The 25,259-nt window shown below is 51.4% G+C and overlaps 1 protein-coding gene across 3 annotated transcripts; it reads right to left on the bottom strand.

Moving 5' to 3' along the window:
- Positions 1–2,645: 2,645 nt before the first annotated feature.
- WNT5A (Wnt family member 5A) lies at positions 2,646–23,109 on the bottom strand. 3 transcript variants are annotated; one of them, XM_059389978.1, is made up of 5 exons: positions 21,925–23,109; positions 15,785–15,918; positions 14,320–14,570; positions 9,601–9,893; positions 2,646–5,629 (listed from the first exon to the last, which is right to left on the bottom strand). In XM_059389978.1, the coding sequence occupies exons 1-5, from the start codon at positions 21,928–21,930 to the stop codon at positions 5,171–5,173; spliced, it is 1,143 nt and encodes a 380-aa protein (XP_059245961.1). In that variant the 5' UTR covers positions 21,931–23,109; the 3' UTR covers positions 2,646–5,170. The 3 variants fall into 3 exon arrangements, with proteins under 3 accessions (XP_059245961.1, XP_059245964.1, XP_059245962.1); XM_059389981.1 differs by lacking the exon at positions 21,925–23,109 and adding an exon at positions 17,955–17,983; XM_059389979.1 differs by lacking the exon at positions 21,925–23,109 and adding an exon at positions 16,327–16,408.
- Between the last annotated feature and the right edge of the window lie 2,150 nt (positions 23,110–25,259).

Raw genomic sequence — 25,259 nt, forward strand, 5'->3', positions numbered from 1 at the left:
TGGCTAAGCCAAACTGCCCTGTGGAAGAGGCTGCATCTCCATTTCTACTCAGGAAAACTTGCAAGGAACTTGTCTGACTCATGAGTCAATTCAGGTAAGTGAGTGAACAGTCCCCCATCATACTGAACTCTTCAAGTGCTCAGGACCTCAGTCCCTCCAACTAAAGCTGTGGTTCTCAAATGGGGGGTGATTTTTCTCCCTGGGGCACTTTCTGCAATGTCTGGAGACATTTTTGGTTGCCACGAGTTATGGGGGGGGAGGGGTTCCTGCCTGCATCTGGTGATTAGAGGCCAGGGATGCTAGCTAAACCCCCATCACACCGGAGAGACTCCTACAATAAAGAATTAGCCCAGCCCCCAAAGCCAACAGTGCTAAGGTTTTAAACACCTGGCTCACAGCCGTGCCGCATGCAAAAAGCAACCAGCAGAATGTCTCAGGTGATCCAGTCTGTTTATTTTGAACATTATTTTCGCTCTCTCCTCAAATCCTAGTCTTCCTTCTCTTGCCCTGGAATTTTGCCATAATCCCATGTCGCTGTGCTCACCTCCTACGATAAGTAATAATGTCCTAACATGACACTTACAGGTTAGCAGCAGCAGAATGAATTAAGAACAGGCAAAACAAAAATGAGCATTAAAATACAAAGGGAACCCTCAAATTTCAACCAAAATATCACACACATGCGTGAAAAGAAAGTTCTTTTCCTGGACACCCTAAGCCATCATCATGCTCTGTGCCCGCATGCAACTCTGATGGCCACGGACACCGTCTCTGCTAAACACACAGGTGACTGCGCCAATTTCATAAAATGATTTTAATAGAAAAGTACAAGGTATGAACAAAAATAAATAATCTTTATCTCATGTCTAGCCCAGCAAATTGTACACTGTATATAAAACTGTTCTAAGTGGTAATTTTCCTCATTTCTTTTCTGCTTTTGAAATACTGAGACAACATTTGAATGAAATCTTCTATATTCAAATCGATACATTATTTGCTTTAAAAAAAATCATACCAACTTTTAATCATTCTACATCCATTTTTTAAAGTTGGCTAACAAGATGATGTCGCACTAAAATAAAATATCATCCAATCATCGGGTTTAAGTGTAAAGTTTGTGCAAACAGGTAAATTAGAAGATGCATTTCCTAAGTTTTAATTCCTACACTGCCAAATGTTTCCTATATTAAAAACTCATTTCATCCTCTTCCTTTCAAAACATGACCTCTGGTTTTCCCCACTCCACAGAGAGAGGGGAGGCTAAAAAAATACTTTTTTTAAAAAAATAAATATTTTAAAAGTATACTTTACAGTGATAATGCGGTATCTTCAACCTGTGCCTTGGTGCGTATCTGCATTACATACGGGCTTCAAGTTATAGTACCTTTTCTTCCTCCATCTATATTATGCGCCACTCAGTCTTTGGGGACAGTTTTTGCTAATGACCTCTTGGAGCCAGCCACTATCAGCTTCTCATTTGGAGCCCTTATCCTTCTACAGTGTCCTATTTGATCATTCCAGGGGCTTGAATAACGTTTTGGCAAAAACAAATTGAAAACTGGTATTGGCAAAATCCTATGAGAAACGGGTTTCAGGGAGGCTACTAAACCAGTCTCAGGAGGTCAGCAGCTCGAAGAACCGAACAGATAAACCGGACTGAAACTTAAAACAGTTTTCCTTTTCCTTGCGCCCATAATTACTATTTTGAACAGGACTCTGTTTGCCGCTGCCTATATATAAATTTTTTGTTAATTTCCCTGTATTGGGAAGATCTTGAATGCACTCCAGGATGAGAAGGGAAAATATGCTGACGTTCCTAAGTGAAGTATATGTTTTTGCAATAAAGAACACTGGTCAATATACAACTGAGGAAAAACTGAAACAGATGTGAGTCCTAGAACCACAAGCGTTTGAATTTGCCCAGAAATGCTATTTTAAACACTCTATATGTTGGTCTACTGTTTTTTTGTGGAATAATGCATTCTTGGCATCCTTAAAAGGTTTCAATATGTTACAAGGTTATCCGGAAAGAAAAAAGCAAAGGGCTAACATATCCATCTGTGCGGCGCTGGCCAGATTGCGGGATACGTTTTCAGAAAGCACAAGAACTCCTATTAATTGCACTTAACACAACGAACCTTTAGTTTCCCATGAGTTTCATCCTCTGCAGACCAAGGCTTGCTTTTCCTAGAACTAGTTTCAACGGCGCTCCATCCCTAGTAACTTCAAACAGAGAGGTGCAACAGAGGCAGTGGTAAACACAAACTTTTGGGTGAAAATACTGGTTATGGATAAAAGCATGTGCCTTCTCCATTCTTCTCCGAGATGTTACAACAGCAACACGCTCTAAAACAATTAAGTTACATGCATAATGCTCAAAGAATGTGAGCGATCCTATAACCAGCTTTAAGCCATCTGCTTGATTTCTTTTTTTTTTTTTTTCTTGAGGAACATATATAGGAAAGAGAATTCCCCTTTTGTTCCATTACATATAGAAATCTTTTGAAGCTTCCAAAGTTTGGTTTTGGTAAAACTCTGTACTCTTCTATTATTCTGATGTGTAGTCATTCTAAACTATCCCTCATGGTTTCTCAAAAAAAAAACCTTCCACATGAAGTATCTGAAAGACAATTGAAACCACTTACCAATATACAAGTAACGTTTTATTTTTATATTCTATCTTCCATTTGGCATAAGCCTTTCGATGTTTGTTTTTTAAACCAGTGAAATATACAAATCACGCAAGACAGAAATATGTACATTAAAAGTACAGAATAAAGGCCATAGAAGATATACATAATATCTGAATGACAAGTAGAATATCTTACATTAAATAGTTTCTTTTAAAAACTAGGATTGTTAAACTCAACTCTCTTCATAAACATGAATCACTAAAAAGGAACAAAATCTGGTTTAGCAAATAAAAAAATTACTTCATGGTTTTTGTATAATAAAAACCAAAAAAGTGACATTTTAAACTAATTAGTGCTTTTTAATTTCAAGATCTTTTGCTTGCAATTCACTGCAACTGAGGGGACGAGAATATCTTCGTGCAATAAATTAAAGAGCCACAGGTGGCGGAGGTCATTGTGAAGGTCACTGAGCCTTGGAGGGTTGCAGGAGATGGGTGTCTTTCCAAACTTCTAAAATAGCATAAATCTGAAATAAGAACACATTTGATGGCACTTTTTGGAAAGAGGTGTCCTTCGCTTTAAAAAAAAAAATTTTTTTTTTCTAATTAGCTATGTATGCCATGAGCTTAATTTTCCTTATGGACTCAAACAAGTGCTAATAGGCACCAGTTTCCACTCTGCAAATGGAACCATGGCAACACAAACATGGACAATGCTTCTGAGTTTCGAATCTCTCTTCGTTTCCACATCCATGGCAAACGAATAATGCCCTTTCAGGAAAGTGTACAGAGATGGAGGTTGGAGAGAAGGGGGTAGCGCAAGGCCGATAAAAGGAATTTTCAAACCAACATGCATTTCGCAGTAAGACCTTCCAGATTCCTCAGAAACAAGGCTGTTTTGTGATGCTCCCTCCAGGTGTGATCGCTCGCATCGGGGCCGCAGCCCAAGTTCAACCTGGAAAACTTTTGGAAAAATCCCCATTGGATTGCAATGAAGAGTAACAATGCTCTAGATGGAGAAATTGCCTCAGAATAAACTGTAAGTCACTGGCTGCACTGAGATATAATTATATTTATATTTATATATAGATGTATGTGTGTGCATATATATATGTTATGTACAAAAGACTTTTGAGATATCAGGCACCATTAAACCACACCCCCCCTTATAAATGCAACTGTTCAAGTACACTAGGAACAGCCTTAGGGTATACCTGCAGTATAATAGGAAAAGCTGGAGTGGATAGTCAACACACAGGATCACAAGAGTGAAACGCTTGCAACACCTCTGGGAACTCCATTAGCCGTGTAATGTCATTAAAACCTATAAAAAGACTGCTCCTCAAAATAAAAGTTTGAGGGGGAAAAAATTCCCTAAGTAGCAAACCGTTTCCCAAGTGGAGCTTGTAATGTTTCATTTCCTGTCCCACAATCAAAGGGACCTACTGGAGCTGCCTTTTGGCCAGCATCACATTGCACCAAGGCCAGGAGGAATCAGAGAGGACCTGGGGTTGAGCGGGAGGGCCGACTTCACTGTTTCCCCCTCGTACAGGATTTCCGCTCCGGGGCAGGGCTGATCTGCACCCAGTTCAGTTACCCTGTTATTTGGGCTGAGGATCTGTGAATGGAATTCGTTTATTATTTCCATCATTATCATTTATTAACCAAGCATCTCTAAGAAAATTACAGTATAGTTTTTTTTTAATATTCAGGCCAACCTCCCCACCTCTCTCCAAACGAAAAGGCTAGTACCCAGAATCATTCAGGGATCCTTTTCCAATCTGATAACCTAATTCCTGTAACAGCGTCAGATCAGGATCTTGATATGGGTGTTTTTAAGGCTTTTAACTTCCGGAGCTTTCCTGCCTGTTCCCCAAGTTTCAGTAGCTACTGGTACAGAACCCTGTGCAGATCGAACATTTGAGAAAAAGGAGGCAAATGATATATCTTGGAGGGATGCGAGATTTTTTGCTGTTACTTTTTAAATTACCAGTTTGAAAATGTTTCCAACTGGCAGCCCCTAGGGAAGGGGTGGGTCTCATTTAGTGTTTGTTTCTCTCAAGACCCTTCCACGTGCCCCAGAGCACTGACAATCCATTTTGGTCACAGAAGCTGAATCATGCATAGAGCTGTACCACCCCCTTCCAGCTGGTTGCTACCTGTCCTATATTTGACCCCACAGTGGAGAAAAAGAAAACATCTTTCCTTTCCCTTCTAGATGTGCATACAACTAAGGGTACTTGTAATCCCCCCTCATCCTACACCATCAAAAGAAGTCTTGTCTTACCTTTCCAAAGATGCACAAAATAAATATCTGTCTTGGTTCCCACCCCCCCATTACTGTCAAATAATAATTATAATATTAATAATAAACCACAGAGTTCTTAGATGGGAACAGAAAAAAAATGCTTCCGGTTGCAATGCTGGGGGGAGGAGGGGAATAAAACAATATTAAAAGAGAAACCAGAATCACTGTACGTTCTATAAATAAGTGGGTCTGGGAGCGGGGCTGGGTGAGGCGCGGGCAGCGGGCACCCGCTATTTGCACACGAACTGGTCCACGATCTCCGTGCACTTCTTGCACTTGACGTAGCAGCACCAGTGGAACTTGCAGTGGCAGCGCTCCGTCTGCACGGTCTTGAACTGGTCGTAGCCGCGGCCGCAGCACATGAGCTCGCAGCCGTCCATGCCCTCCGACGTCTTGTTGCACAGGCGGCCCTGCGTGCCCAGCGAGCCCGTGCTCTCGTTGCGCACGCAGTAGTCAGGGCTGGGGTCGATGTAGACCAGGTCCTGCGTGGTGGGCGAGTTGAAACGGCTGTTGACCTGCACCAGCTTGCCCCGGCTGTTGAGCCGCATGGCCGCCGCGCTGTCATACTTCTCCTTCAGGGCGTCGCCCACCTTCCGGAAGTCGGCCAGCTGCAGCCAGCACGTCTTGAGGCTGCAGGAGCCCGACACCCCGTGGCACTTGCAGGCCACATCGGCCAGGTTGTACACCGTCTGTGGGGAGAGAGGACAGTCAGCGCACCCACTCGCGGAGGAGCCTGGAGCGAGGGAGGGCATGTTCCCAAAGCTCCCCCCATCATTTTCCCCTGGGGAGCAGTAGCCACCAGCTCCCCCAGGGCCCGGCCTAGTTCCTCCTCCTCCTGCGCTACCAGAAGGCAGGTGTTGCCTTCTTCTTCTTCTTTTTTTTTTTTTTTTTAAAGATTTTTTCTTTCTTCATGTAACAGAGAGATCACAAGGAGGCAGAGAAGCAGGCAGAGAGAGAGAGGGAAGCAGACTCCCCGCTGGGCAGAGAGCCCGATGTGGGGCTCGATCCCAGGACCCTGAGATCATGACCACAGCGGAAGGCAGAGGATTAACCCACTGAGCCACCCAGGCACCCAGGTATTGCCTTCTTTAAAAAATCTACAAAATAAATGGGCTCTTAACCTCTCATTAGTATACCTCACCGGAAGCAACAACCAACTTTTAAATGGTAACAGGAAAACACTCCAGTTGCTTCTTTTTTCCCCTAGGATAATGTCCTGAACACTGATCCCAGAGACTATCCACAATTCCTGCCTTCCTCACCTGGGTGAATCCCCTCTGCCAGCCTAGGAGGGCAGGGCTAGTATAGTATCTGACCCATCTCACAGAGAGGAAAAGTGAGGGCTATAGAGTTACCCAGGAAGGGAGGGCTGCCAGGATTTGAACCCAGGTGGTTGGGCTCCAAGCTCATGCTCAGTGACGTGCCCATGGGCACCAAGCTGCTAAGCAGGAGGGCGGGGTGCGGGGAGCAGCCCCGGTGGGATCAGCGTTCAAATCTTAGTCACTATTATTATTAGTGTCCCAGGCACTGTCATCAGAGACTTTATACTACTTATCTCATTAAAGCCTCCCAAATAACATTATAATGGATTAGATGATGGCCCATGGCACAGAGAGGGTAAGTGTCCTGCACAGGCCACACAGCTGGAATGTGGAGAAACCAGGTCTGGATCTCAGGCATTCTCACTCCTGGGTCCTGCACAGTTCCTCACCCTTCCCCACACTGTGTAAGAAAGAGCTTCCACACCGGACCTAGGCGGATGTGAGTTTTGTCCTAACTGGGCCCTGGCATTGAGGCAACTGGCTTTACCTCTCAGAGCCTCCTCTTTCTATCTGGGAACGGGAACTGTAATGGTACAAACCTCGCAATATTGTTGTAAAGATAAAATGAGGGGATGCGAGGAAAGTGCTACATGGCATATGGGAGGCAATCGGTGAATCTGCTCTTTTTCCAGGGTGATGAGCCCAAGGCATCTGGGTGCTGGTCCTGGGCTCTCACTGGGTCACCTTGGCCTCCCAGTAGCAGCATCCGCCGTCCTGGCCTCACAGCACCATGCCCAGCAGTCTGGGAGGCGGTGGCTGCCTATTTATAGTCCCCACTGCCCACAGCTCCTGTGCCAGTCACCCTTCACAGTTGGAGTGGTGCTGGCAAGCTGCAGGAGGTCTGTCAAGAACCTAGAGGCTGGAGGGAGCTAGAAGGCGCCTTACACCCAGAACAGCTCCCTTCATCCTCTAATCCTCTAAGGATTCATAAAGGGCTTTTTTTTTTTTTTTAAGGGGGGGGGGGGGGGGGGGGGGGGGGAGCCAAATGTACTCCCTTGGCATAAAGAGATTCAGGCACTCAGCTAATGTGTGGAAAGGTTTTGCAAATGTATTTAACCTTTGCTCCCCTTTGAGGAAAAGAAAAAGCTAATGCCCCCAGGCGATTCTAATATGATTTCCTGGCACAGGGTCCAAATCTCCTCCTCCCTTCCCCCACTGTCCTGGAGAAAAACTGTCTTCTCTGCAACCTCATCTGCCAGGATCCAAGCATAGCTCACTGCTCCACTTATAAAACCTACCAAAAGAACTCACTCTCTATTTAAAAATATAGATGGTAAATGACATTCTAATATTAAAGGTGCTTTTCCAACTCCCCAAAACCCCCTATTTCCACTTGGAAATCCCTTGACCTTCTCTTCTTGGTTGCTAAGCCTCTGATCATTTCTCTTCCTGAGAGAAGTCAAAGAAATCCCCTCCATGGATGAAAGTACCCAATATGGGCACGATGGGCCCGGAAGAGTCAACCACATCTCTCTCTTGGAGGTGTGTCTGGTCTGAGGCCCTGGGCACTGCGGTTTGCTCTGAGTACTGGGATGTGCCCCCCTGTGAGGACAGGGACAAGCTTTATGGGCTCCCACGGGGAGTGGGGTTGACATGTCCATGATGTGGCCTTGGTCAGCTCCAGAGGGGAGAGACAGCAATGGGAGGCTTGAGAAAGAAGCTCTGAAACCGTAAAGTGACCCCTCACAGCACCACAGGCAAAAATCTACAGAGTTTAGTCCTTTCCCAGCACCTCCACGTTTTTACCATCAATGTGAGAAGCTAGGTTAGCTGGAATTATCTAGATAATCTTTGACTTCTCTGTTCCCCATTTCGTAACATTTACCAATTAAGTTATGATTTATCAAGCACTCACTAAAGGCAGATGCTAAACTCAGCCCTTGGACTGAACCCTGTGAAGCTATTGTTTTACGGGTTGGATAGAGAGAAGCACTGGTAACTTCGTATGACCCCACCCCTGTATGATCCCACTTAGTCCTCACATAATCCCAAGCAATATTTCATGCCATGACCTTCCAAAAGATGTGCAAATGAGGTCACTGAGACTCCTACACGGAAAGGAACAGAACTGGATCTTAACCTAGATTTCTTTAATTCTGCAATCGATAGCCCTTTACCCCTGAGCTGTGACGCATGCGTTTAATAAAAACGTGCCTGGGCTTGTATCTCAATCCATCAATTTTTCCCCCATGGACATGAAGTGGTTCTCTAGGGCCTCAGTTTCCCAAGCTTTAAAAATGAGGGTGTGTGGTTAGAGGGTTCTAAGACTCCTCCCAGTCCTCTATATTTTACTCTGTGATTATCTTCCCTTTTCCTCACCCCAAAATACAGAAGAGTGAAATCTCTGACCAGAAAGTTCCTGGCACCTACCTTGGGTTCTGTGAAAAAATAATGACCCTGGTTTTCAATGCTGCCAAAGTTAAGAAAAGTTTCACCCCTTCATTTTAAAGCAGCCATAAAGTGCCATGTGTTTAACCGCAGGAAAAAAAGGGTCTTTTTAACTGTTGTGGAGAAGCATCCCACCAGGGGAAGGAAAGAGTGGACCCAGAAGGCTGGTGAGGGCTTGCAAAGCTGGTCTCTCTGGGCCCTTCTGAGGGGCTCTCTCTTCTATCCAGAACCACCCTCGAGTGGCCTGATGGGCAGACCTACAAAAGTCCACACTCCTAAAAATGCCATCGTTTTCCTAGAAAAACCCTTTAAACAGAACAAAACAAAATAAAACCTTCAATCCGTCAGGCCTGCTATCTAATGCCATGGGGAGAGGCAAGGAGAAAGCAAGTGAGGGAAAAGCCAAGTCCTGGAAGCTGAGCTGAGGGTTTTCTCCACTGGGCACCTCCCGGGATAAAGAACTGCCTCTCCCAAATTTAAGCCCAACCACAAACATGTTCCAAGGAGGGCGAGCTTTATTCACATTTTTATTTCTGAGCTGGGCTGGCCAATGGCACTGGGGACTAATTAAAAAGGCAGAGAAAGCTCTTTCTTTTCCGTCCAGCGACTGCAGAAGCACCTTTGCTGGAGGGGGCCAGGCGGGATGATTCACCTCGAGGAGGCCTTTCTGGGGGAGGGGGGGGGGGGGGGGGGGGTGGGGGGGGAGGGAGGAAGGGAAGGAGGCGGACAGGGGAGCAGCGAAGGGCAGAGCCAGAAAGGGAAAGAAGGGGCCGGACGCCCGGGAGAGCGACCGAGGGGCAGGTACACCTGGAGGGCGGCGCAGGGCGGCACCGAGGGCCGGAGGACCGGCGGCCGAGCCTGGGGACCCCAGCGGGACCGGAGCGGGCGGCGGGGGCGGGGGCGGGGGATGATGGGGCGGAGCGGGCAGGCGGGGCGGGCGGAGGACTCACCCTGCGGCCGGCCTCGTTGTTGTGCAAGTTCATGAGGATGCGCGCGCTCTCGTACGAGCCCTTGGCGTGGATGCGCTCCCGCTCGCGCGCGTCCACGAACTCCTTGGCGAAGCGGTAGCCGTAGTCGATGTTGTCCCCGCAGCCGCCCCACAGCCAGTCCCGCGGCAGGTCCTTGGGGCGCGCGGCGCGGCTGCAGCCGCAGGTGGACAGCTCGCCCTCGCGGCACGCGCGGCTCATGGCGTTCACCACCCCCGCGGCGCTCACCGCGTACGTGAAGGCCGTCTCGCGGCTGCCTGCGGGCGGGACGCGGGGGTCACCCGGCGCCTGCCGGCGGCCCCGGGCTCCGAGGGCCCCTGGGGAGCCCCACCCACCCCACCCACCCAGCGGCCCGGGGCAGAGGGGCCGGGGGCGCCCCAGCCCTAATACCCACACCCCCGGGGCCGGCCCCCACCCCCAGGGGAGGAGGCAGGACAACCGCCCAACACTCGGCGGCAGCGGCAAGTGACAGGAGCAGCAGACCCCCCACACACCCACACACACACCTTTACTCTTGACACTGAAGCGGCCACAGCGCTCAGGCGGCGCTGGACTGGTGTTCCCTCCAGCCCCTGAAAATCTTGGAACACTTACTTCCCAAAACGCACGTGAAAGAAGTCATTGAGGGAGAACAGAACGTGGGGAGACCTCCTTACGCTTATGTTAAGGTCTGGTGTCATTTTCATGTCGAATTACCTCAGGCGGGAGCACAGAATTTGCTAGGCTTAGGGCCTCTGAAAGTCTCCGGCCCTGGAACCCTGGAACCCAGAGGCTGCAAGCAGCCCTACTGGGGGGGGGGGGGGGGGGGCGCCCCCCCCCTTTTTTCCATCAGGAGGCACAGGGTGCCTGTCTCAGGCTCTTGACGTCCCCAGAGGACATTTCTAAACCTGTTCCTAGAGTATTAGAGTGAAACTTGCCCCTTCTTCAATCCCAAGCTGATGGGTCTGATATTTCTTCCAGAAGATGGAGGTCTACTTCTAACAGCCTGCTGTCTTTTATGCGACTTCTGCAAACCACACCCCCACCCACAGCCTTAGCCTCAGAGCATTAGAATAAATAACAAGAAAGAAGAAACCACAATCTGAGGGGAAAGGAAGAGTCTTCCTCTTCCTGAAACCCTGTACAACACTGATAGAGGAGTCCCATTCATCGGGAGGAAAGTGGAGGCAATCGCAGACTACCTCAACTCCCACTTGTACATGGAGACGTTTCTGTGTGTAACAAGAAGCCACTTAATAGAAATGTGGTACCAGAGAGAAAGGGTTAACACCTTGCCCGCTGAAGCTGGGGTGTACTGGGGGGTAGGGGGCTCACTTTCTTCAACTATAAAATAAGTATTGAACTAGATGCCTGGGCAGGAAAAAAGGCCACTTTTGGTGTTGAAATCCCTGTACCAGAGTAAGTTTTTCTGACACTTAAAGAGCTTCCTAACAATCTTTGGTGGGGGGGGGGGGTAACAGCAGCAGAACAGCTGACAACAGGACCCCACCCCAACCAGAAGGGTCCGTTTGAGGAGGACGGCTATACCATTCCAGGATCCCGCAGGCTGCCCTCTCTGGGACTCAGTCTCCACACTTCAATCCACAGACATGTGTGATTCCTCCTTCCAGGAATAGCGAAGGTTCCCAGCTACCACAGACCTTCCCTCCCACAATTTGAAAAAAAAATGAATAATTTGAGGAGCGTGTTGGTGGTTGGCAGGAGGATCCAGAAAGTTCCTAAGGGGTGTTCCGTGTATCTAACTCAAATGAGAGAGGCAGGGCACATCAGGGAGTGGAGAGAAATGAGGCGAGCAGACAGATTCTGGGGAGTTACTGGAGGATTAATACTGATAGTACAGAAAAATTTGTGGCCCCAGATGGGAGACATGTAGAGTAAGGCAGCCACTAGAGGAAGAGAGATAAAGAGTCCTGCGGAGATAGAAGAACATGAGGCACGGTCTTTCGAGGAGACGGCGCATAAAAGGGCTTTTATACAAAACACAATAATGCTGCTTTTTTCATGGATCTACCTTGAGCATTTCCTTTTTTTTTTTTTTTCCTTTGCCCTGGCACCCAAACCTGGTCAGAATCTCTTTAGCTCATTGGTCCCTGCAGGGAAAAATGTCAGTTTGAAAAGTGCTCTTTGGCTAATAGCCTATGGACGCAGCCATCAGTTCAGTTCGGGTTCCCTCCCTGTGAAATTTACCTCTCTTCAGACCCTCACACCCCTTAAAAATGGAGCCTTTCTTATATATCTTTTCACAGTGTGGAGACAAAGAAGAGACGGAGACAAAAGCTGGAGGAAAGGATAGCGGTGATGAAAAATGAGAAAGTTTCCGAAATGAGGAGTGGGCCCTTCACTGGCCAATTGTATACAGCGCCTCCCAGGCAACTAGCACCCTAGAAAAATGAGTCAAAGAGGGATGGAAGTAGCAGCCTGAGTTTCTCAGACACTGGCCCCAGCACAGGGTCAGATTCTCACGAATTGCTCCCCATGTCTCTGGTTGTACTTAGTGCTCTGGAGTGAGTACACACACACACACCCCTTGCAACATCAAAGGTGCCTTAAATTTTCCCTTAGCTCCTTCTCTTCAAACAGACTCATAAATAGAAAAGTGAAAGCCAAGTTAATTTCCCACTGTTAGGGTTGGGTCCGTGTTCCCCTTCCACAAAAATCTATTCTGGTTTTTCTTCCCTCCATCTCTTTTTTAAATAAATAGAAGAGAGGGCCCCATGTTCCTCCGGAAGCCCAGCAGCAGCTTCCTGCTGTAAGACCCCAGGAACCTGGGGGACTTTTGGCAAAGGAGGTTAGGGTGGGCTCTCAGATGCCCAGGACATGGGTAAACTTGATGCTAGTATCTTAGCAGGGTGCCCCAGGAGGAAGTTCGATTCCCACCCACTCGCCACCAACCCAGATGGGAGTACCGCACAGCTGAGGACCAGACAGGGTATTTGCAAGGGACAATTAACTATAAGCCTTTGTACCAAAGGTTCTGCTTGTTCCCTGAGGAGGCAGGCTCTTTGAATCTTGGACCACATTTTAAATAAATCTCCAGCAGAACTCAAATCCACTTAGCAAATGATAGCTTATTCTGAACATTTTGGCCCAACACAGGCTACATAGGAAGACGAGAAGAGGATCTTAAATCAAAGCCCTGTTCCAGTGACGACACAGAAAAACCGTTCCAATGGCTGTTTTGCTTCCTGGTTACCCATCAAAAATGTATGGCTTGTGCAAACTCAAACACACGCGGAAAAGTGCTCCCAGAGTTTGAGAGGGAGGCAGTTTAGGGGGAATACATAAGGCCAAGGTGAGAAGGGAAAGCTGACAACTTACCATTCTGATATGTTGTGAGCTTGCTCACAAAAAGGCAATGCAGAAGGGCATCTCCACCACCCCACTACTTTACTAGATAGGGCAGTCCACGTTCAGGGCAGGCTCCTGTGTTCCTGCCGCTTAACTCCTGGATTCGGATCCCAGTATACACATTAGCACATTTTAATCATTAACAGGAAGGACAAAGCCCTATGAAACTGCAGGCTGAGAGTCGCAGACCATTTTGCCATTCAATCAGAGGAATGGCTTCCAGTCCTGTATTATTTTAGTATATGAAGTCGCTTGGCTTCTTGGCTCAAACATCCACTGACAACTCTTTTTTGTTCTCAATGAATGCACTTTTCAGGGTTTTTATAAAAGCATTTTATCCATCCGTGACGGATATTAAGCCAACTTTTTTTTATCTTCAGTCCGTCTAAACAGTTAATTGCTTTGATAAATGGCTTCTTATTTTAGGAATCACCGCGGTCATATTAATTATAAGGGCTTGTTTGCATAATACTAAAGGGACCTAAAATATTCACACTAGAAAACACACACAGGATCCCATCTGTCAGATAGTATCCTATGCTATTAAACCAAACCAGAAGCAGACAGAGTCTCCAAATTCTTTGCCTTTGGCCCCATTTTAACGCCACCTCCTCCCTGCATGCACTACCAAGTTCAAGGATACGTTTAACCTAAAGAATCTGACTGTGAGCAATACATTTAAGACTTTTTTTTTAAGTCTCTAGGTTGGGATCCGAAGCATGTGCTTGTGTGTCAATAGCCAAAATCACAATGTAAATGGGATCACTCCTAATTAAAATTCTTTCTGGGCCTAAAAATAAAGCTTTTAACATATATATCTCTATAGCCTCAGGAAACATCTATATTAGGAAAATTAAAACCTTATTCACTCCCAACGTAGCCAGCATTCGAAAGATGACAGTATTTAGTTTGATGCGTGGGCCATTTCAATTGTGGCTTAAGAGACTTCTAACCGTTAAAAGAGTTTTGAAGTTTAAAAGGATATAAATGACTCATCTTTCCTCACCTCCTTTTGAGAAACCGAAATAAGCGTTCTGCTTCTCTTCCAAACAGAAGGCATTTTTAAAAAAAAGTGCAGTGTTCAGAAAAATGAAGGTGTCTCTGATGCTTCCCTTCTGATTTGACTAAAGAAGCCCCCAAACTTATTATTATCAAGGTGTGGGAACAGGAATTAAGGCCAGGGGCAGTAGTGAGGAAGATTCCGGAAGACTCCCCCCACCCTGCGCTCATCCAGCTGGAAGACTCCGTCCTTAGCAAGCTCCTAAGTGCTCGCAGAAGCCCGTCTTCAGGAGAGGGCTTGATCTGCATTTAACCAGCTGTTGCACAGTGTCCTACCTATCTGCATGACCCGGCCGAACACAGAGGTGTTGTCCACGGTGCTGCAGTTCCAACGCCGATGCCGGAACTGATACTGGCACTCCTTGATGCCCGTCTTCGCGCCTTCTCCAATGTACTGCATGTGGTCTTGGTACAAGTGGCACAGTTTCTTCTGTCCTTGAGAAAGTCCTGCCAGCTGGCTGCAGAGAGGCTGTGCTCCTATGATATATACTTCTGACATCTGAACAGGGTTATTCATACCTAGCGACCTAGAAGGGGTGGGGGGAGATGTGCATTCAAGATTTACGTGAACTCTCGAGGTAGGCCCCCTGAAAGCATGTCAGCGAGACAGAGTTTTCAGCACACAGATGCTTTTTCTCTCCTGCTTGTCCTCATGACAAAGTAGGAGAAGGGCTTCATAAAACTTCTCTGTTTAAACTGCGTTCAGAAAACGGAGGTATTGTACAGTCCCCACCCCGCCATCTGGCTCCTCAGTTAGGTTTTCACTCCCTTCCTTGCCCGGGTTGCCATCTACCTGAACCCACATTTCCGAAATGGGGGAGATGGCGGTTGGGGGGACGGGACTCTGACATTAGAGAAAGGGGACTCCCTTTGCCCCACAAATTGGACGGATCTGCCTTGAAAACGTATGCATGTGAAAGCAGACAGAATTAGACACGGGGAAGAGGAGAGAGGAGCTCCTTTTGACCGGTGCAAGAATTGGGACACAAGTAGAGAGACTGAAGAAAATTCACCAGTTTCTGGACATTTTAAAAGGGCCCCTTATGTGATTGTAAAAGACCCAAGACAGGGTATCCAGTGAACACAAGTCATGTTTGACAGTCAGAAGAAACGCTGTTCATTTACAGGGAAAAAATACCCAGAACGCCGTCAAAAATAATCCTTTGGATACACTGCAGTCTATCTACAAGGCCCCTAACCAGAGAGAAACGCTCGTTTAAGGACATTTGACTACTTCAGGTTCACCTCCTTTTGATCAAATTTCTAGCCCCATATTTCCCCACTTGGAGTGCAGCTGTCTTCCTAGAACACTCTGCCTGCCTCAGACCCTGAAGGTTAATAACCTCGAGTGACAGAAAATAAAAGCTGGAACTCGCTTTTACTACCTAGAGGTGGCAAAAGTAAATTTTATAGATAGGCTTACAATTATTAGAGAAGTGAATTTCGGTGCCCTTTTATTACATGATGTACTACAAGCAGACATCTGAACAAGGGCCTCATAGAAAAAAAGGGTAGATTTATAGGGTCCCATTCCCTACAGAGCTAAAGACTAAGCTTGACGATATTAACAAGTTAAAAGAAAATTCTGATTTCCAGATATATACACAAAATATATTATAGACATATGTATCACATAAAGGCACTCAGACTCACGATTCAGCTTTAAATACTGCAGCATCGTACCCACGAATCTTAGAAAAAAGAAAATCAAACAAAGAATATGTACTTAGAAGGAACTTACCACCAAGAATTGGCTTCTATTACAACCTGGGCGAAGGAGAAAAATATGGCCAAAGCCATTAGGAAGAACTTGGAAGACATTGCACTTCCAGCCGTCCCCAAAGCAACTCCTGGGTTTAATATTCCAATCGACTTCTGGAGAGGGAAGAAAGGAGCAGATGTTTATTGCCTCTCAGATAATTTTCAAGCATACAAGTTTAAACAACGGAAGCATCCGGGGTCTCTTAAGTTTACTGTTGATTGACTGCGCTTCTCCTCCGTGAGTTTTTTGATGGCAAGATATAGGCAGTTTCTTTTTCCAAATTAATCCACCCACGCAACCTCACCAGGAAATCTGATTTCGCTGGGATCCTGCGCGCGGGGCACGCCAGCGATTACAAACATGTCTCAATGCTGTTGAGTCAAAGCCCCGCTGCCAAGCGCTGCCTCTTTCCTGCTCGTTCGCTTCCCGCACCCCCTCGCTCCCCTCTAGTCCGAGCTGTGCTGGGTCCCTCCTCGGGAATTCACTCGGGAACCCGCAGCCACCCTCGTCCGCTCTCCGACCTGGGCCGAGCAACAAGTGGAGCCGGAATTAATTCCATGGGCGAGAGGAGCGCGAAGGCTAGTGGAGCACGCCGCCGGCGGCTGCAGAGGAGGCGGGGTGGCCGGCGCGGGGGTGGGGTGGGGGTGGGGGCAGGGGCAGGACGCGGGAGGGCAGGGCAGGGGGTGGGGGGCGAGGCCCCGGGGAGCGGCGTGCGCGAGAGTGCCCAGCTGGGAAATGCAGTTCGGAATTAACAGCGTATGTTTCCTAATCAGTTTACAGGCCGCTTTGGGGGAAGCCACTTCCAGAGGGGGAAGGGCAGCCTGGGTTTCCTTAGGACACTATTCAACCAGATTGGAGTGGGGAGGAGATGGGGGGCCCTGGGGATAACGGGGAGAGAGACCTGCTCTCTCAACCCAGGAAACAGGAAAACAGTGCCCCCTCCCCTGCCTGCGACCTCCTCTGGCCACTCTGCACACCCCCGAGAAGGGGAGAAGGGCTAGCACCCCTGAGGCAAATAGGGGATCTGTGCTGGGAGAGGATCCCTTCCCTGCCCTCCCACAAATTCTGATTTTTCATTTTCCTCTTTCTCCCGCCCCCCCTTCGGTCCCCACTCCTGACAGCTGCCACGGAGAAAGAGGAAAGGAAACCACGGGGGGCTCCAGTTTTCTTTGGTCTTGGTCTGGACTTGGCCACTTTGCCATCGCGGCCCTGTGAGCTTGGCCTTAGAACACCTCCGCCCCACCCTCCAGCCCAATTCAGACTCGGTTCGGTTAAGTCCCGAACGGTGAGAGTGCAGGGCAAGGCCACCGCGGGTGCCAGTGAGCCCTCGGTGGGGCCAGAGATGCGCCGGCTCCCGCGCCGCGGCTGAGCCCCTGGATTCCAGGGAGCAGAGAGGGCCCCGGCGGCGAAGATTCCCGTTGTGAAGAATTTCGGGGGCAGGGGGCGGCCCTGGGAGCTTTCGCGGCCGTTCTCCCACCCCCCCACTGGTGACTTGTCCACCTGTAGGCGGCGGGGGCGCGACACAGTGGCCCGTGTGGGAGGGAAGAGCGGGTTTCCAAAATCCCCTTTTACGTTTGTGTTAAGTGTAACCCGGCTGCGCTGCACCGCCCGCAGCCCGGAGGGAGCCCCTTCCTCGGGAAAGGAAAGGTGAGCCTTCTCCAGGGGGCCGAAGGGCCTGGAAAGTGCGCCGTCAAAGGGACCGAGGGGACCTAGGCAGCCTTGGAAAAGCGAGGGGGCCCAGGAGCGTGCCAAGGCTTTTCTGTGCCCGCCGTCCTTTTGACCAGACAGCTCGGGGCTTCTCCAAGAGGAAACGCTTATGTGGTCCCCCGAGCCCGCTAACCAGGGCTCTGAGCCTTTGGCCCACTCATTCTCCAAACGCCGCAAAGCTAGGGGCGCATCCCGGAGAACAGAAACCTGGGGTTTCCCCAGCCGAAGATAGAGAAGGCTCGGTCTCGCTCCCCACCCCCGCCCGAAGTGTCAAGTTTCCTCCAGGGGAGGGAGTGGGCTGCGAGGTCTGCCTTCGCGCGCGGCCCAGGCTGCAAAATCGACTCCCACCCCCCTCCGCGGCCAAGGCCGCGCACGCACACACACTCACAACACACCCATGCACATTCACACACTCGAACGCGTTCAATAGACACACACGCACCGACGTGCTTCCGAGACGCGGGCGGAGATGGCTGCTGGCCGCGCGCACTTTCCGAGCTTCCCGACGGGCGGGGCACGCGGGGAGGGGCGCGGGCAGCAGAGAAATTGATAACAGATTCGGCGGATTACAGCGGATCTCTTTGTTAGAGGCGAAGCCACACAACAGAACCGATTTTGGGCCCGATGACCCTAGGGAGAGTCTGCCCATTCCTAACTGGGAGTGGGTCACTGGGTCTCCGAGACTCGGGTCTCCCCAGCTCCAGATTAGGGGTAGGCCAGAGGTGTCCCAAAGGGGAACCGCCAGGAGAGCCCTGAGAGTCGCGTCTCCACTTAACCCCGCGTGCTTGCCCGGAAACACCTTGGCCCTCTTCCCGCTCCAATCCCCGTGCAACCAAAAAAAAAAGGCCCCACAAGTTTGAAGGACTGAAAGAACCCACAGCGAACTCACTAATAAATGCATCGACTCTGAAGGGTAAACACCCTTGCCTGTTTACCAAGAGATCTGATCCCAAAAGACAGTACGAAATGAGACCTCTCCGGAGACGGTCACACCGGGGGTAAAACAAAAGTTCTGGGCAGAGACTGAGTTTACTAAAGAACGGGCTAAATGTTTTCGAACACTTTCAGAGCCACGAGAAGCCCGCTTATGTAAGGTCCTCAGAATCTGTTCCTAGCATTCGATGGGGTGGAGGGCCCCGGGCGCTTGAGAGTTTCTATCGCAGGGGAGGGGTGAAGTGGGGGTAGGACATTCGTGCTCCCCAGTTTCCAAAGCCAGAGCAGCTCAACGCAGTGACGCTTATTCTGTCTCTCCTCCAAAGCCTCTGCATTGGATTGAAGGTGTTCCTAAACCACCTTTATCCACTGGGGTGCAGGCTGGGGGTGATGAGGGGTGGGAGACAGGAAACCATCACTCTGGTTAGATGAGGTTCCCAAGCCACAGAGCCAGCGGGTCTGAGCCAGCGCCCAGCACCCAAGTCCTCAGCTCTGTGGCCCCTAAAGAGAGATTCTGCAAAGGCAGGAAGAAGATTCTCGACCCTCACCCATGGGCGCTACCTTATTTGGTCTGGGCATCCCCTTCCACTCGGTTTTTTGAGTCTAGGTTCCCCCAGGTCTGGGAGGATGAAAATGAAGGGGGAGACCAGCTAGGAGTCAGAAGTGAGTTTGACCTGGGCTCGTGGTGGCTAAAAAGATAGGAAACTCCAACGATCCCTGCTCTTGGTAGGAAATAAACTTTGTTTTCCCAACTGTGATCTCTTCCTAAAGGAGAGAAACAGAAAATTGTGGGAGACAAAAGGCTGCAACCGCCAAGTTGGGACGCCCTGCCCCAGGAAGTACCCAGAGAGAAGAGGGAGCCCAGGGGGCTGAGCCTGGTGAGGCCCACGGGAGGTCCGCTTTAAAGGGGGAGCAGAGGAGGACATAGGGCTCCCCTAAGCCTCTAGCCTGGGCTCAGAGGGATCGAAGCAGTCCTTCACCGCCTTGTTGTGTCCACAGCGCTGCGTGTGTGTTGTGTGTACGTTTGGGGTGTGGGAAGCCCTAGAGAGAAGGTGGAGGGAGCTCTTTGCGCCCAGTGATCAGTGCAAGGACTGCCGCGGCTCTGGACTGAACAAGGAGGCTCCAAAGGAAGAGCGGTGGCCAAGCCCGGCTGTTCCCTGTCTCCCCACTTCCATCCCAGGACGAGTCTCTTCAGACTTCAATACCTTCTCTTCTCTCTCTCTCTCTCTCACACACACACACATCACTTACACCTTCTCACACAGGTTAACCTCCAAGCGCAGGCTCTCGACTTTATCCAGAGGAAGAGCAGAATGAAGGAGAAAGAAAATTGAAGATCACTTGAACCCCCACCCTTCAGGGACAGTTTCAACTCCGCTTTTTAATAGACGAAGAAATTGAGGCCGAGAAAGAGAAAGCAACACTTGTCTCCCACAGAGCAGGGGTGGGAGCGCCCAGGCCGTACCCTAGGCCTTCCCTAGGCCTTCTTAGGGCGATGCTCCTGTTCCTACGCCCCGGGGACGAGGTAAACCCTCCTCTCTCCGAAGTCCCGTTTGCTGGATCGGACCCCTGGCCCCATCTGTACTGCGGCGGCTACGCAGAGCAGCTTGTTCCCTGGGGGCCTCTGTGGGGCCCTCGAGAGGGAGAGGTGGACCTGGTGGTCGGGAAGGACGAGCGGAGCCCGAGGTGGGAGGCAGAGGCGAGCAGCTGACTGCCCACCCCAAGGAGCCGACTCCCAGGCGTCCTACCTCGAGGCAGCCAACAGGGGGCAGCCGGCACCGCACTGCGAGCGTGAAAAGGCAGCGGGAAGAGCTGAGCTCGGTGCGCGCGATGATAACCCCTTGTGCACCGGGGCGCTCCGGTGAGGAAAGGGAAAGGCCAGGGGCTCTCGGGCCAGTCCTCCTGGGGGAGGGTCCTCCTTTGTGGGGCCCGGCGGGACTAAGGCTCTCTAGTAAGCCCAAGACTGGAGAACAACTGACCCTTTACTCCCCTCGCTCCCCACACACAGGACAGGGATCTACACACTCGGACACAGTTTACAAGGCGTCTCCACAGCTTGCGCGCTTTCAGCCTTGCCCCCACGAAACTCCCCTGGCAGAGGCTGTCTAGAAACGAAATCTCCATATCAGGCTGGGGCAGCAGCGAATCTTGGCGGGAGGGCAGGGGCTGAGGAGATGCGATCCCACCCCTGGCTCCAAGGGACTTCCAAACAGAGGGTTGTCCATTTAAAAACGGGAGAGGAGAAGGGGCCCCGACGCCAAACTGGAATTGGAGAGTAAAACAAGGCCCCGGGGGGCTCCAGATTTCGGGTTCTTTTTAAAACTTTTTTTGGGAGGGCGAGCGGGAATTTGTTTGCTTTAGGAAACATCTTAATTCTAATCCCAGCCTTATTTTCTAGAAAAGTAAAATGGGAGAGGATCAAGAAAAGTGAAAATTAAGGATCGAAGCTTGGAGGACAGAGAGAGGAGAAGTTGTTTGGAAAATAACAAGTTCTATTGCAGGAAGAAATGTTAACTTTTCGCAAAAGTGAACTCCCGGTGACCCTCGGAGTGTGTGACTCGGCTTTAACATACAACTGACAATTAAAACAAACAAGAGTTCACAAACTGCCCCCCGCCCGCTCTCCCAAAGCGGAGGCCCAAATGTTTCCAAAGGACACGGCAGATTCCGCGCAGGGGGCCAGGGCGCGCTCTCTCAGAGGACTGGATTAGAGCCACCACTGCCAACACTCCCCGCCCCCATCACCCCGGCAAAGTGCCGGAGCTCACCCAGTGGCGGCTAATAATGCTAATAACGCGACCCGGCTCCCGCGCCAGGGTGCGCACTGGCCCCCCACTGGGCACTCTTAAAGGCACCCGGGCCTGCAGCGCTGGGATTCCCCGGCCCGGACGAGCCTGCAACCTGGCCTCCCGCAACAGAGGACGAGGGGAGAGGGGGCGGTGCACTGCTCTGGGGTGTAGGCTCCTAGTCCTGCCGCCCGGTCTCCCACCCAAGGAGTCCTCCTCCCCTTTCCGAGCCCCGGCCACACACCCTCTTGGTGCCCGCGCAGTGGGCGCTTCGTAAATATTTGTTGAATTGAATCATTATCCTGTTACTGAAATATACATAGTAAATTACACTGATGTTTCTTAGGGCAAGAACAAAGTCCTCGGTGAACCGCTCTCAGTTCTTCTGCCCTGGCTCTTCCTCACTTTTCCTCCAAAGTCCAAAAGGCTTGCGGAACTTTTGGTGGGACAAGAAGTCTCCCGGGAGACAGAGGTAGTGCGCGAGGGTGGGCGGGTGGGCGAAGGGGTAGGAGCGCCTGCCAGCTATGCAGGAGTTCTAGCTTCTGGAGGCAGCAGAAGAAACGGAAGGATAGGAAGAGGTATGTATGCGGGGGGTTGCGGGGGCGGGGGGGGGGGGGGTTGGTAACTTCCAAAAAGAAAAAAAGTGAAGAAAAAAAAAAAGTGGCGAGCGTCGACAGCGCACAGAACACCTACCTTCATGGCGAGGGGGAGGGGACGCGGCCGCGGGGAGGAAGTCGCCACCAGAGCGAGGGCAGCCGAGGAATCCGAGCGGAGCGGCCGGGTTAAGCCTGGGGGGACGATCCCGCGCAGAGCTTCGGGCTCCCCCTGGGCGCGTCGGGCAGGCGCAGGAAATCGGTGGCGAAGCGGTCACTGGCGCCCGAGTCCGAGGGCCCGAGCCGGAGCAGCGCCGGGATGCGCCCGGGAGCCGAGGGGGCGCCGAAGCCCGCCGACCGGCAGCAGGGGCAAAGCCGAGCCGGCGCGCAACAAGGGAGCCGCGGGTCCGGCGAGGGCGTGCAGGCGACTGTTCCTCGGCGAGGCGCTCCCTCTCCAACGTCCATCAGCGACGGCGGTAATTAGGGCTTTCCAACCCCAAATGTGGGCGTGATTGTGCAAAAGACTTTACAACAAATAATAAAAAAAAAAAAAATTCTTCACAAGAGGGTGAAAAAAATGCCCCACTACTCAACTCTGGCCCGGGGCGGGGGCGGGGGCGATCCGGGCGCCCAGGTGCCCCCAGTTCATTCACACCACGGATTCTGCAAACTCCCGGCGGCTCACGCCTCCTGATCTCCAGCTCCTCCTCTCCAAGTCTGTGGCCGAAACGTCTGCTTCCAGGCGCTGATCCTGCGGCCGCGAGTGAGTGTGTGGACGTCTGTGTACACACACAGACACACACCCACCCCCCACCCACCCCCACACACACTGAAGCTTTGGGGCCACAGAACAATCAGGCGCGCATGGCTTTTTCTCCGGGAGATGCCGCTGAAAATGCACAAGTCGCCGTCCGGACTACAAGAGTCTGAGCCAAGTTTTGTCCTTTCATTTTAGGGTTTGGCAAAAAGGGGGCGCAAAATGGGTAAAAGTCGTCCCTCGAACGCTCTGCGCGGCGGTTTCGGGGGCGATGAGCGATTGCCCCGGGGGAGACACTGGCTCCCCCTCCCCTCTTTCTCTCTTCGGGTTAATCCCCGTCTTTCCCCCGCCTTCCCTAGGCGAAGGGCGAAGAGGGGCGAGGGCACCGCGGGCGTGGGGCTGGGGAGGGGCGAGGGCCAGGGGCTCCGCGGCGGCCCTTCAGCTCTGGCGGTCCATGGCTGGCGCGGCTGCCCACCTCCTCGTTTGGCGCCGGGGCCCGAGGGGCGGGCTGGCGAGCAGGCGGGCGGCGGGCGGTCGGGGACGCGGCGCGGCGGCGGCGGCGGCGGCGGCGGCGGCGGCGGCGGGAGGAGCTCGCTCGGCAGCAGCCGCACCGAACCGGACTCTGGGCGGCGGAGGCGGCGCCTTGGAGCTCGCAGCAACCTTCCACGCGATCCTGCGCCCCGCAGCCAGACTGACCCGCCGCAGGGACCGCGACCCCCCCCCCACCCACCCCCGGCCCTCCTAGCCAACTGCCTCACTCTCTCTCCCTCTCTCCGGACTCCTCTTTCCCCTGCTGTTCTTAGAGGGAAAAAAAATTTTTTTTTTTAAGTTGAAGAACCAAAGGCGGCTGGAAAGAGAGAGGGAAGGGGGGAGAAAAGAAAGAAAAAACTCAACTTCGCCTATGCGCATGCGTGGTGAGGCCGGCCTATGACAAACTCCGCAGGATTTTAAAGCCGTACCACGGCTGGGGTGCAGGGGGGTGGAATACGCTCCCTGCTCGAGCCCCCTTCTCTGGGCTCCCCATCCCCCAGGCATCTGCTGAAAGAGAGAGGTCCACTCTGCAGCGGCTGCCTGCCCGCCGCCCGGCCGGCCGTATGCGATCTTCCAAAGCCGCCCACCCTCGGGAGGATGAACCCCAACTTCCCGGTCTGGACTCCTTGGCTCGCGGGTCCCGAGACGCTCCCACTGGGGCTGCAGGGGGCCTGTGGCCCCAACACGGAACCTCTGGGAGCACCTCCTCCTCATTCTTACCCCGGGAGAGGGTCCCTAAGCCCCGAGGCTGGAGAACAGGGCAGACGCGCACATCCTGCATTGCCCCAGTGTAAAAGATTTGGGGACTGGGGCGCACGATTCAGCCTCTGGCTGCGACCCAGCGCACCCGGATGCGACGTGTGGTGCTGCCGGGTGGATCTAGGTGGTTGCCCTCAGGTGAGAAGCTTGCGAAGTTCCGCAAAACCGTATTCCAGACACTGGAACTTCTGGACACTTACAGACACCTGTGGTCGTCCCTGTAGGGACGCGGTTGGCGGATGTGTGCCCCTGAAGCCCAGCATGCCAGGGAAGCCACCCCCAAACCATGCCTCCCACTGGAGCACAGCTCTTGTTCTCAGTCCTCCCCATCCTCTAGACATCCCAGGTGGAACACACTCACACACACACACACACACACACACACACACACACACACGATTCAATTTCCACCATCCAGCAGCATGCATTTGACCTTAAGGCATACACTCCACAGCCTGGGTTCTTGGGGGGAGGGGGTGGCTGTTCTGTTTTGTTCTTCCATCCCTGACTCCCACCTTGGCTGACCACTACATCGCGCAGGGAAAGACTGCTGAGACTCTGTCCCACCCTCTGCAGCCCCTTCCTGGACCTTACTTGTCTCTGCTGATGGGAATCCTCCCCAGCCCTGGCCTCCTTTGGCCACCCGCACCAAAATGGCTGTGTGGGCTTCCCAGGAATTGCAAGAGATGCCCTTTCTCCCTCTGGCCCTGCTCTCTTTAGCCAGGGCTTCAGGAAGCCTTAAGGAGGAGGAGCCCAAGGTCATCAAAGCTCCTCTCGAGACATCTCCTGTTCATCTCCTGAGTTCCTCGTCCCCTTACATTCTTTAGGCCTTGCCCACTTAACAATAATGACTTGTGGGCATTTTCCAGTTTTCCGATCTAGTCTGAAATCTGCCAGTTCCAGGGGAGGGTCTGAACATGAGAGGTCTGTGCCGGGAGAACCGCCCCTTGGCAAGCCCTCCCTGGTTCCCTCTGTCCTTTTTTGCTTTTGACTGCCTCTGTCTCAGGGCCGGCAACCCAGATGCCCAGAGGCACTGGGCAATGGCAGGACAGGAGTTCAAGAATAGAGCTCTCAAAGGGTACTGAAACCCCTCCATACCCAAGTGACCCTGAGTCCCTTTAGATGATCTTACTGCTAAAACAGAAGGGCTAGTCACTTGCTCTCACCCCTGCAGCCTGTCCAGAAACCCTGGCTACCCAACACAAACCTTTTTCTAAAATTTGTCGAATTCTGAGTTATCTGGATTATTGCCTACTTTTCTTCACTTGCCTTTGCTTATGTAGACACAGCCCCAATCGTCTTTATTTCCTGCTTTCTTCTTTTCTCTAGAAGGTGGTGTTAGGTAGTGGTTTAGGGAAGACTGAATTTCCAACCCTCCTGGGTTACCT

Source organism: Mustela nigripes, chromosome 2 (assembly GCF_022355385.1).
Source record: "Mustela nigripes isolate SB6536 chromosome 2, MUSNIG.SB6536, whole genome shotgun sequence".
Classification (NCBI taxonomy): domain Eukaryota; kingdom Metazoa; phylum Chordata; class Mammalia; order Carnivora; family Mustelidae; genus Mustela; species Mustela nigripes.

Coding starts and splice junctions, on each gene's coding strand:
- WNT5A (XM_059389978.1), bottom strand. Junction 9,894..14,319: donor CGGCCGGGTCATGCAGATAG/GTAGGACACTGT, acceptor TCCCGCCCGCAG/GCAGCCGCGAGACGGCCTTC. Junction 5,630..9,600: donor ACAACGAGGCCGGCCGCAGG/GTGAGTCCTCCG, acceptor CTCTCCCCACAG/ACGGTGTACAACCTGGCCGA.